Source organism: Sminthopsis crassicaudata, chromosome 6 (assembly GCF_048593235.1).
Source record: "Sminthopsis crassicaudata isolate SCR6 chromosome 6, ASM4859323v1, whole genome shotgun sequence".
Classification (NCBI taxonomy): Eukaryota; Metazoa; Chordata; class Mammalia; order Dasyuromorphia; family Dasyuridae; genus Sminthopsis; species Sminthopsis crassicaudata.
In genome coordinates, this window is record NC_133622.1 from 184,309,846 (window position 1) to 184,323,276 (window position 13,431).

The following is a 13,431-nucleotide window of genomic DNA, read 5'->3' on the forward strand; positions in this document are numbered from 1 at the left end:
CCAATGTCTGCTTACTTCCATGCCCCGGAACCACAGCAGTGGCATCCTGGGTGGCCATGTCACAAACTAGTCTATGGACCTCTCTGTATTCTCTGTTGTGATGCAAATAAATCATAGTTGGGTGACTTCTCTGAACATGAGAATCTCTCTACCTTGAATTCACCAATTAAACATTCAATTTCTTCTCTGCAACTTCCATTTACTGGTTCCAGTTCTTTCCTTTGGAGTCAGATATAATTAATCTAGTAACTTTGGCCCTCCCAATGATATCTCATGTCTCTTGGAGCCCTGTCTTTTCCAGGCTAGACATCCCTCATTCCTTTAATAAATCTTAGCATGGTTTTAGCCTCTCACTATCCTGATTGCCTTTTACTGGATATTCTTCAGCCTAATAAAAGTCAGAGAAATTTAGACTTGAGAATAGTTTGAAATGGGAATGAGGAATTCCCAACTACAATTGTAATTGGGATTGTAATTGTAATTCAAAATAAGAGATTGGTTTTCAAAGAGCATAAAAAAAGAAATTATTCACCATGTGTTCTCATGGGTTAAGTCCCAGAGAGGACCTTCACCTGTTCCATCAATCTTGAACAACACTTTTGTCCTTCTAGGCCTCTGTTTCCTCTTCTATATCATTAGGGGAATGGGCTGGATGATTCGTGATCTAATGCTTTCTATCTAAAACCTATGAGTTTGGAGAAAAAAGCTTCTTTTGAAAAATTAAGGAACAAAGGAACACAAATCACAACTTCCATTTGAATAATCAATATTATTTACTACTATATAGATGCAATGATGTCTATGAGATATCAGAAATAAATAGAAACATGAATAAAATTAAAGGAAGTTAAAAAAAGATATTTTTATCTAATTAACTTGGCTTTATCATTGTTCAATTTGGATCAGATTCAATTGGAATTATATACAGACTCCAATCATTTCATTTCTATTAATTTAGGATTTATAGAAAATGAACCTGGTCTGAAATTATCTTTGCATTACTTATGGAGAACAAGTTACTAAACAAATGAATACTATAAACAAAATTATAATAGATTTTTTTTTTATTTGATGAAGAGGAGAAACATGTTTAATCAATGAAGGGAACAAATGGATATAATTAATGTCTCAAATTAGCAATGATCTGGCAAATGAACTTTAGATTTCTTCTCTCTCCTTAAAGACATTTTCTTGATGGTTAGTTCCAGTGAAATGCTTAAAAGAAATGAAACCACAATGCTCTCTCAAATCCATAATTCAGCTTTGTATTTCCTCATTTAGTGCAGATTAATGAAACTGAATTGCAATGATTATGTAAAAGAAGCTAATCTGGATGTAGAGTAAACATAAAAACAGCACAAGGAATTCAGTGAAGCAGACATTCCCAGATTGACTGAAGAAATCAAAGGCATGGAATCCCTGCATATGGAATAAATGTTTGCTAAGCACCAACTTCCCACAAGGCACATACCCCATGCTTTCCATTTTCCAAGTTCTTGCTCCCGTGGAATGTCCTCCTTTGTCATCTCTTCCTGTTATATTCTTCAAATGCTAACACCTCCATTAAGAACATTAAGTCTTCATTGATTTCCCCTACCTGGAAGTGATGTCTACTTAATTTTATTTCACAGCATTTTGAATTCTTTTTTTACTGGTACCATATTCTAAGATGAATTATTTTTATCTACATAAATATTTTACCCAGACTCTATTATTGCTATAATATAAGCTCATTGAAGGACTTTTTCTTTTTTTATATTTTTTATCTCCCTCAGGAATTAATGTAATAAATTTCATAAACAAGGCACTTAATGAGTGACTATGATCAACAGATTTAAATAAAAAAATAGAATGTATTTAGTTCAAAAAATCGAAATAAATCTCAAATAATCTAAATAGTCTGTTCAATTATCAAGGGCAATATACTTTACCGTGTTTCTATTTTATGTAGCAAATCATGATAAGCATACAAATTATAACGGTAAATTATAAATTACCCCATGCAGGGGAAGCAAATATTGCTAACCAAGATTGGTGTGTATCCAGAATTGGTTGATAAGAACAGATTGCTGTCCTGGAAAAGAGTGGCGCTGTTCAAAGGCTTCTGTGTGTAGTCAAATGGGATGCCAGAATGATAGCCATCCGAGCCCAGGATCCTTGTAGAAAGGATGCAAGTGCTCAAGGATAAATGTCCAAGTGGTACCTTCATTCATGCTCAATCTAGAGTTTTGATTTCAAACCTCCTATGGTAGGTTTATAGGCAGAAAATTCAGCCCACCATGATGCTCTCTTAAGGACATTCTTTCCCTGAAGGATAGTGGTCCAGAGGTTTTTATACAGCTGCAAAAAAGAAACACGTGGTTTAAATGGTAGAATATAGAAGTAACCCTTATCTCCCAGCTCAAACTTTTATTGAAATTACACAAAATTGGGCACTGGCAAGTTATCAGGATAATTTAAAAATGTTTAACTAATAATAAATCTTTAGTCCTAGGGAAAAAAAAAAGATTGAAATGAAATCACAAAATATAGCATATGAAGACAACAGCAAATAAGGTAAGAAAGGTGTGACAGTTTACAAGGGAAAAAAAGATCCCAGGCTTTTAGTGGATCACAAGCAAAAGATGTCAGTATGTTAGCCAAAAACAAAACAAAACAACAACAAAAACATGTGATCTGTAGTATAGTGTTCACAAAGAGGGAGGTAATAAATCCCACTACTGTGGGTGGAACATATCTGAAATATTACTGAAAGGGTGAAGAATGGCCAGCCTGAAGAACACAGCCAAATGCTGTGGTTATATCATGTTAGGATCAAGCTGGACCTTGACAAGTGAAGACTGGGCTTTGGACTGTTTGGCTCCATAGAACAAAATTAGCAGCAATGGGTGGAAATTGTAAACAAACATATTTAGTTTTGATGTCAGGGGAAATAAACCCTTCTTAACACTTACAACTACCCCAGAGTGGAATGGGACAGTTTCCAGATTTTCAGACAAAGTCTGGATAACTATTTGCTGGGGACACAGCAGAGGGGATTTTTTTGTTAATTAAAAGCTAGACTAAATGTCCTCTGGAATCCCTTCCAGCAGGGAGAATCTATGATTTTTGAGTTTATTATGATAGCTCCTTTTCATATTTATCAAAGACTATCACTGAAGTTCAACACATTAATTTAATTTAGTAAAAATATGTGTATCATCAGATTCTGGTCATGGCTATCTGAGAAAAGCATCCTTTATCTAGTCCTAACAATGTGATTTTCATGTCACATGTTTTCTCTACACAGCATGGGCCGAGTAAGACAGTGCAGCCACAGACTCAGGGTTGCCTTGGCTACATTCTCAGAACCACAGGATCAGAGACTGGAGCTGGAAGGAACTTAAGAGATCATTCCAAATGCCTCCTTTTATAGATGAAGGGATGAACACCCAAGGAGCAGATGGAGCTACACTGGCTCTTCATTCAGTATTTTAGTCATTACACATTCTTCCTAATTGAAACTGTCAATCAAGCTAGTCAACATGTAAAGCAAACTTTCAGTGAATACTGGGATCTACAGATTAATTAATGAGTCAGAAAATATCAGTTTAAATAGCATATAGGCCTCTGGCTGGTATTAGATAACTTCTGCTTATAAGAAACTACTACTTCTATGAAGGCTCCTATCTATTAGCTACCTTCCATAACTTCTAGGGTACTTTTTTATCTTAATATGCTTCCATCAACCTCTCCTTCTAGTATCCTCCTCTTTTCCAATTTTGTTTATTTTTCATTTTCCTGTACATATGAGCTTAGTCTTCTACTTTCTTCACACGTTACAAACTCAATATTTTATTTCACAATTTGAAGCATTACTCTTGATTTGTATTTAATATGAACTCCCCACCTAAGAGCACATGGTTAAATTATCAATTTCAGCAGTTTGTTTTAAACAATATCCAGTAATAGTTTGATCATTAGTTGTTACTGAGTTTAATATGAACTCCTCACCCAGGAGCACATGGTTAAATTTTCGATCTCAACACATTTGTTTAAACCACATGTAGTAATGATTTGATCATTGGTTATTATTGCTTGTGTTTTGTTGTCTCTGTTCAGAACTATGGAATCTGAGAGCTGCAAGGAATCCTGGAGGACACCGAGAACAGCCTCTCATTTGCACAAGACTTCAACCACCTATGATTGCACCAGTGTGAGTGTTCCCTCTGCTGATGCAGATAGCAGCCCTTACACTCTCTTTGAGAACAGCTGTGGCCAACCTTTAGGCTCTCGATTTCCTCATTTGCCCATTTCCCTAAGTTATTTTTTCCAAAACAATGAAAGATTTCCTCTTTACCTCGCCATTAGCCTTGCCAATTGGTGAGTTCAGGATGAAGTCTGGAGGAGCGATGACATCTACCAGGGCAACTGCATCATCTTTCAGCTGTTTGAAAACAAAAGTTTGTAAACTTGGCAGTTCCTTAGAATTTCTATGGTTACCAGGGAGTAAAAGAATTGCAGTAGAGTTGTTGCCACAATCCACTGGCAATTGAAGCACTCATACACAGATCCATTATGAGCATATTATCTCCTTATTGGCTCGGATAACAGATTCCTTTAGTTTGCATTTTAATATTTTTACCTTGTTGTCATTTATTTTCAATGAGGCCAGATACAATCATAAAAATGATTTCTTTGCAACTCATTAATTTTTTTTAAACTGTCTTCCTGGTCTTGTCTCTTTTGTCTCTTGTTTTACCAGGTATTCTCTGTTTTAGTTAGAAAAAATATCAAAAAAGATGTTTATGACCAACTGGTAAAGTAATAAAAAGAAATGGTCCACGATCGTCATTAATGTTTTATTATTCAGTCATTATATCACCATTACTCAAGATGACAAATAAAATCTATATAGGAGATCCCTTAGGAACTCCATTTAAATTCAAAAACATTATTTTAAAATATTTTATTGTATGGTTAGAATGAATTACTCTAATAGAAAAATGGGGTTATGAATAAACTTTTAGGTCTAGTCTGTAACTGCCATGTTAGTACATAATAATTCAAAAGATTCAACAAATTATCAAAAATCAGAATATAATAGATGAAATAAAATTGGGTATTCACATTGTTTATTTTTATACTAATATTTAAGCATTTCACATTTTATTTTTGATGCACAGACACAACTGGACTAAAAATAACAAATAATTAACAACTTTTTCATGGTGAAGAGATACTACTGAGCTTTCTCTCTTTTATTTTTCTAGCAGTAGATTGAATTTTCACTGAATCACACATAGCACCTTGCCTTTCTCCTTTATTATTCACAACAGCACAGGTTTCCAAGATACAAAGGCAGGAATTAGAAAAACAGTCTGAGACTATAAAACAATTGGTCCACATAAAAACTGGATTGAACACCATGGCCTAATTAATAATAGAATGAACAAGAAACTATAAATTCAAAAAAACTTTAAAAAAACAATTCCAATGGAAAGCTTAAAATTGTATTTGTCTTGCCTATACATACATATATATATATATATATATATATATTTAAAGAGTTACTTCAAAGCATATAATATGAAATCTTCTTTAAGAAAAGCAAAAGCATAAGTATTAATCAAAAATAATTTCATAAGACATCTAAAATTATGTTTACTATAAAAATTGTGTTTTAACTATTCAATTTAAAGTTTGTTCATAAACATTTTCTTATGAAGTATAAGCTACACTGAATTTTTTAATGATTTGAGAAATAAGTAGAATTTATATTTAGCCAAATGACATATACTTTACAGTCATGAGTAGTACACAAATATTTATTCATGCTTGGGATCCAGGTATAAACTGAACATAAAGACATCATTATTTATTTTCATGATAACAACTTTAAAGGAGTGAAAAACTTGTGTGCTATCTTGCCAATGAGCTTTTAAAATGGCATCAAACAGATGTGTAATTTTCATTTTTATTCATCTGAGTAAAACAATAATACAGTAAAAACTTGTTCTGGAAATTGGATATTTTAGTTAAACAAATTTTGGGGCTAAATGAAACCCTTGTTTCAAAACTGTGTTGAAAATCTTTAAACATAAATTAATACTTTTTTTTGTCTCAGTTCAAAGTATAGTAAAAATAATTTAATTTTGAGAATTAAATAAATTAAAGTACCTGAAGATATGACATCAAAAGAGTATGAACATAACTGAAGGCGGGAGAGGAAGCATCATATAGTAATAAGAATGCTGAAGACAGAATCTGTATACCTGTATTAAAATTGTGTCTTTGCTCTGAAATTTCTGAGTCCCTGTGACTAAGTAACCTCTTCATTCTAAACCTTATTCTTGCTCTATACAAGAGAAGGTTGGGCTATACAATCTCTTAAAATCTCTTCCAACCCTACCATCCTGTGATGGTAAATAGTTAATGCAGACCATGTAGGAATTTGATATGAATATAGTCTCAGCTTCCTCATTATCCCCAAAGAGTACCCGACTAGGACCTGGGAGACTTGGATTTCAGCTTCAGATCTGTTGATGACCACTTTAATGACCCAGGACATATTCATTTACCTCTCTGGGCCTCAGATCTCCTGACTGTAAATGAGGAAGATTGTACCATATGACCTTAAAGAGTTCCCTTCCAGCTCCGGTAGCTAATGTTCTAAGGACCCTTCCCATTTTGAAATTCTACGTTCCAAATATCCTTAGAATGGCCTTCAGCCTTTGTTATGGCCTAATGGTCTACAACCATATGAGCATTCTATGAACATTAGTTATGTGATTCAACTACTGATTTAAAATTGTTGCATGTAATTTTGTTGTTGATTTTTCTTAAAAGTTAAATATGCTGAAAAGTTCTGGTTAATTTAGAGTCCCAGTTTGACTAAGATTTACCACATAATGATATTAATACTCGGCACTAAAAGTTTGGACTCACCTTTGCACACAGGTCCAAAATAGCATTCTTTATCACTTTACCTGCTTGTTCCCCAGAAAAATATCCACCTGCAAATATATATAGCATACATACACAGATAGTAACACAGATAAGAATGGAATACATTTTAAAAACTGTCCTGGATCCTAAATTAAGAGTAGTTTTAAAATATTCATGTGACCTTGAAGATAATTTTCCAAATTATTAGGCCTATAAAAGTACTATTTATTCTGCAAAATATTTTTTGCCTGACCGAGTAATCAGCTTCATTTTCCCCATAATTTAATAATAGAAACAATATCAACAACTTATACTTTTATACTGCTTTACATTTTCATATCTGGTACTCCATTTGAACCTCACAAAAACCCTCTGAAGGATGTAAAGCAGGTTTACAATTTCTATTTTTTATAAGATGAAAAAGGTTGAGTAATTTTCATAAGGTCCCAAAGTCTGGATTAAAATCTAGGTTTCCTGATTCCTAGTGCAGTGTTCTTTTCCAACAAAAGTTCCTCCTCAAGGATATGAGAATCAAAATGAGAGATTCTTAACTTAGGGTCTGTGAACTTGATATATGCATATATATACATATATGTGTAAACATATATATTATATATATGCAATTTTACATATGTTTACTATATATGTATATATAAATATATAACATATATACATATATAATCTATAGATATTTACATATGTATGCATGTAAATTTCAATATATTTGATTTATCTGGCCATCTTAGGTATTTTATTTTATTAATTCTGAGAAAAGGTCCATAGGCTTCAGCAGACTGTTAATGGGGCACATGATACACACATATAATATGCATATTATTAAAGAGTTTTATTTTAAACACAATTTTTTTGGTAAAAAAAAAACTAAAAAGGATTTCAGGAAAAAAAAAAATAAATGAGCATGCCTAAGAAGACCTATAAACTATGAAATCCCTTTAGAAACAATCCTGCCGCTAATTCAACCAACTTTTAATAAATTATTTTGAAGCAGGAACATACAGTAATAGCTTGGTGACTACAAAAGAGGGTGAACTATTTGGGGTAATAAAATTCCAAGTAGATTGGGATAGGGCACAAGAAAATTTATATGGCTCTTGAAAAAGTTAATAATTTCAATGAATAAGAATGTATAGTATAAGGAGATTTTCCACTTCTCTATTAGAATTTAAATCTCACTCTGATTTGTCTCCTACTCTTGCTATTTGGTTATTTTTACAATATAATTTTAATTTTATTACAGTAATGCTCCATGTCCAAGAATCTGATTGAGAGAAAGCTAAATTGTTATTGGGTAATATGTACTTAAAGAAAAATGGATACTGTTGGTTTCCCTTTCAATGAGGGCATTTCTCTTTTGCAAAAACAAAATAAAACAACAAAAAACCCCATATATCTTGCTGCTTTTGTCATATAATGAAAGGAAGCCTCTCACCTTGATAGAGCACTCCCATGTGGTGACTTAGAGACCAGAGTCCATACAAAGCACTGAGACGCTTCAGGACGGGGTGAAGAGGAGCTGGTATGCTGGACTGGTGTGTATATTCATGATACCTCTGTAACACTGTGTGCTCAATGAAGACAAGAGCCAGGGAATGGCAGTAGTAGGCCTTGGGGGGGGGGGGGGAGGGAGAAATCACATAAGAAGGACTTTAATTGCATTCATTTACCAAACATATAAAGTACCTATCATGAGCAGAGTGGAAGAAGATCGAGACCTGACCTGGAGGCCAGAGAAACCAAGGTTTGAGTGCTGCCTTTGACATTTACTGGCTATGTGACTCTAGGCCAGTCACTTAACCTCCCAGTCATTCAGCCAACCTTAAGGACCCTAAATTGCAGAGAAGGTGCTGACCTACATTCATAAAAGGAGCCTCCTCATTTGGGAGTTCTCTATCCCAGTGAAATCAGAACTCCATTCCCTACTTCTTCTGTGTAATTCATAGACCCCGAGATAGAAATATAAATAAGAAATGGTCCTTGCCCTCCAAGAGCACACAGTCTAATTGGGAAGATGAAATATGTATACAGGTGGTTATATTACAAATTCTAACGTGGTAAGTGCATAAGAAGGGAAAAGATGGTCCCAGGTAACAGAATAATAGAGTAGCTGATGGCAAGCTTTCAAGAAGAAGTTAACATTTGCGATGGTGGGAGAGAATGTCTCAGGAACTGAGGATGATGTGGTAAATAAAGGAATGGATTCAGGCAGTGGCAAATAGGCAAGAGTAAGGCTTTAGGGGAGATATGATATAAAATTCAGATGTCATAACTGAGGAAGCCTTTGGAAACATACTCTAAGAAATGTGTTTAGAAGAGATGCTAAAAGCACTTCTAACTAAAATGAAATACTTTTGAGCTCTGGTAAATGATGAGTAACTTTTCCAAAACTTTCATGGGCCCCAGAAAGCCAAAAGAATCTATCAAGCAGTTACTTGGTTGAACTACAACATCATGCTGGCAACAGTCGAGGACAAAACTAAGAGTAGTACTTTAAAAAAGTAAACAGACCACAGATGGCTGTAGAATGTTTGAAAACTTATTGGAAATATAGGCTAAGGATCAAAAAGACCAAGTGAACAATTGCATGTTCATATGACCTAGCAGAAACACTTATACACATACACACATATACATAGATGTATAAATGCATATGCCAATATATACATGTATAAATACATACATACACTCACATATAATGTAAAGATTCCAAAAGAACAAGGAGCGACCTAAAATGTGGCAGAGTAAGAAGTCAGGAGGAGAGAGAGCTCTTACACACACCAAAGTCAATAATACAAGGGGAAATGACTTGGTCTCTATCTAAGTTTTATATTGACGAACCCAGGATTCTAAAATCTTTATTCCAACTTTCTGTATCATCCAACCTAAACCTTCCTTGCTATCATATTCTCACATCATATCATACTCACAGTTTTCCCCTCTTCCCCAACATATGTCCTAATTCTTGGTGACTTTAGTATCTTACTTTAATATTTCCTGAAAATGGTGTCCTCCAAAATCATTAATTTTCTCAGCTCCCATATTATAGCCACTGATAGGACTGCTCATGTCCTAAGAGATTTACTTTTTTACCCCCCAATCCATGTCACTTCTATAACCTTTATTTCTGAAATTACCCTCTCTGATCATACTCTGTAGTTCCATCTCTCTCTGCTGATTCATTTCTCATAAATATTCTTTGTCTTCATTATTCTATTGTTCTTTTTCTGACCCCAATCTCCTATCTTCATGGAATGATCCAATAATTAATGAAATAATTTATACTCTATTCTTTACACTTAAGAAATTAATTTTATCAGACTGAGAAAGCTGGCACAGCTATAATATGTAGATGATGATGACGATCATCATCATAATTTTCTCTTTCAAAAAGCAAAGAAACAAGAGGAATTACTATCTGGCCCAGACTCTGACCAAACCATTAAAGTAGCTGCCAAAGAAAAAATAATAAGAACTGTCAGAGGAAGTGATCATGTTATCATCATAGAGTTCATGAGAGAGAAGAAAAAGTTACATATGACCTAAATTGTATATGCTCTTGATGAGAAGAAGAGAAATTTCATAGAGTTCAGTCAAAGAATAATTAGCATACAATGGCGTAGTATGTGAAGTTGGCTTAATAGATACAGTTAAACCTAAAAAAAAAAAAAAAAAAAGGCAATAGAAACACTACAGTATGCTAATCAACTTAAATGTAAGCATCTAATAAAAAGTCAGCATAATAAATGACTGAAAAAGAACCTCAATTTAAAAAATACCTGACTAAAAAGAAATATAAATGCCACTTCTTAAACAATGAAGAACTACTATCTCAGTGCTTTATAATACACTGGAATTATAATCACATGATAATTCTAACATTGATTTGATTAGAGTTGTCTTTTGAGTAAGCAGTTAACTATGTAATTTAAAGTATGCCAGAAAAGACTGCCTGCTCCCCCTCAAATTTATTCCAAACTCATTTGTCTGATACCTGAAATTCTATAAAAATGCATTTTTCAGACTTAAGGATTTCTCATTTGTTAGAAATACTGGGAGGGAAAACGCATTAACCCTATCAATAATCTTTTTAATTAATGTGAATAAGTTCATCAGGTCTTTTCTTAGAGGCCAATTATTCTGAGATTGGGATTAAAAATAACTTGGAGGAACTGAGGAAAACTGTCACCATGGTTTTAGAGGAGGGAAGACAGAAAAAGGGCAAGGTGAGATTGTCAAAGACAAACTTTTATCACATCTCTCAAGGCTGGGTTAGGATTTGAATATATGCTAATATTCATTTAAAGCCCTAAAGAGTCAGTGATCTTTCTTCTGATTTAGTGAATCCAAAAAAGGATTTACCCAGAATTCCATTGAAGATATTTAAAAATTACTGGCTGGTAATATCCACCTGAGAAAATTTAAGGAGAAAAAAATCTGCAAAATAAACCTCCTGTTGTACTATTTTGTTATTTATAAAATATAATCTTTTAAAAGGGGGAAAATATACTAACACCTTAACGAGTGATGCTATTTATTCTTGGTTAATACTAAATTTTCCAATGTAACTTTGAAATAACTAATTGATATCACATAAATTACATTGAATACTGACATAATAATCCACATTCAACGTTAACAATGTTCTTTCCTCATAATTCTCCAAGAAGAACAATTTTGTGGAATAATAATGATGACAAACATATAGCACTTTAAAGTTTACAAAGCATATCATGTAGATACTCTCATGAAAACCTTACAACAATCCTATGAAGTGGGTCTAATACAAAGTACTAACTATAATTGGCTACAAACATGTTATCTAAAAGTTGACTGAAGAATGTATTTTCTCCTAGAAAAAATACTTGTTAAAAACTGATTCAGTTCTCAGGCTGGTCTACAAAATGAATCATTTCACCCAAAATGTGCCCGAGATTCTCCTCTAAAGTTTTACTTTAACACTGAAGCCCAGTGGAGAGGGGGTCTGGATTTCTGAAGGTCTTGTCAAATGAACATAACTCCTGGAGGTTCTGGAAAAGTCTCTAGGAGAGACTCGGTGAAAGACTGTGCTTGACTCCTCAGAGGATCAGCTTGGCTAAATGCAGACAAGATCATCACAAGGAGACTGTTTGTCAGGCAGAGAGTTTTGAAAGCCAGAGTGGTTCATGAACATTTTACTAAGGAGTTCCTTTCTGCTTGGATTGAGTTTCCTATGCAGTAGGTACTGTAATTATGAATACTCCCATTTACAAAGGTGGAAGCTGGGTTTAGGGTTTAAGTGACTTGCCCCGGATCCCCCAGCACCATATGTGAAACAGAGCCATGACAAGAATCAGGATCTCGTCCCTGCACAGGTGTTTGGACTTTCTAGCACTTCCAATTAAAGGAAGATAGAGCTAAGTCTGTTTCACTTTGTTCCCAGGGAAGTGAGTGAACAGGAAAATTTCTGAACAGAGAGATGTGAAAAGAATAAGCTCCAACTTTTCTGAATTCAGTTTCCAAGTGTGTTTTCATTGAGTTTGAAGTCAAGTATAATCCCATTATAATGACTCTGAGGAAAGAAGATAACATTTACCGAACATTTAATAATGAACTATTGGGGGCAAAAATGGAGATACATTAGTCCCATTGGAAAATCTTCCAGAGAGGTCTGACAAAGGCCCATACACGGATCCTCTGAGGACTAGCATAGCTCAGTACAGAGAAGCTCTTCACCAGGAGACTGGCCACCACAGGAAGAAACTCTGAGTTTCCAATGGTCCCAGATCATAGTGAAACTTAAGAGCAAGTTTAGCAAAAGTAAAGAAGTGGGAAAGAGGAAAAGATAAAAAGTGGAGCAGTCATGAGTAAGGATGAAGCCCAAGGCCAGGGAGGGTAAAGCAGGATGGACATATCTGCTGTTACAGTTGGAACTGTAAGACTATGGGACTATGTAAGACTACTGGACCTAGAAAAACTGAAATCAATAAGGGAATGAATGCTAGATGAAGAGGCAAAAATAACTTCTCAGATCAAAGTTTGGAGAAATAAAAAAAAAAAATCAGCGAGGCATTTTTTTCCAGCTTAAGACAACTTAGAAGATCGGTGAGAAAGGTCTGTAACACAGAGTTTGGGGGGCTGGCCAGAGCACAAATGGTCACAGCCCAAGAGGTGGGCCTTTGGAGACTGCTGCATCAGTGGCAGCAGCAACAGTTTCAGGAGCTCTCAGGACAGAGACAGTATAAGGGTCAGACAAGTAGTCAGAAAGATTGCAGGGGGTCTTTTGCAGACATTGGGTAAAGGTGGCACATGTTGGTACGTCTATCGTCCTTATTTAGTTCTGGATCACAGTTCTAGGACAAAAAGGAGTATGGGGGTGGGAGAAAGGGAAGTGGAATCACAAGGAAGCAAAGGTCCTGGGCATGGTATTAAAACAAAGTGGTTGCTTCTACAAAGGCTCTTACTGGGGGAGAAAAAAAAAAGACCATAACATAAACCAGGAGAGACTAC

At 34.6% G+C, this 13,431-nt stretch overlaps 1 protein-coding gene across 1 annotated transcript in view; it reads right to left on the reverse strand.

The window, feature by feature from the left end:
* Nucleotides 1–1,925: 1,925 nt before the first annotated feature.
* Nucleotides 1,926–13,431, reverse strand: part of LOC141546641 (peroxisomal acyl-coenzyme A oxidase 3-like) — a 95,684-nt gene continuing 84,178 nt past the window's right edge. Inside the window, exons 15-18 of the mRNA XM_074274610.1 lie at nt 8,378–8,552; nt 6,928–6,995; nt 4,340–4,426; nt 1,926–2,340 (exon numbers count right to left, since the gene is read on the reverse strand). Of these exons, the coding sequence (XP_074130711.1) occupies nt 2,221–2,340; nt 4,340–4,426; nt 6,928–6,995; nt 8,378–8,552 (450 nt within the window). The 3' untranslated portion in view covers nt 1,926–2,220. The remainder of the gene's footprint in view (nt 2,341–4,339; nt 4,427–6,927; nt 6,996–8,377; nt 8,553–13,431) is intronic.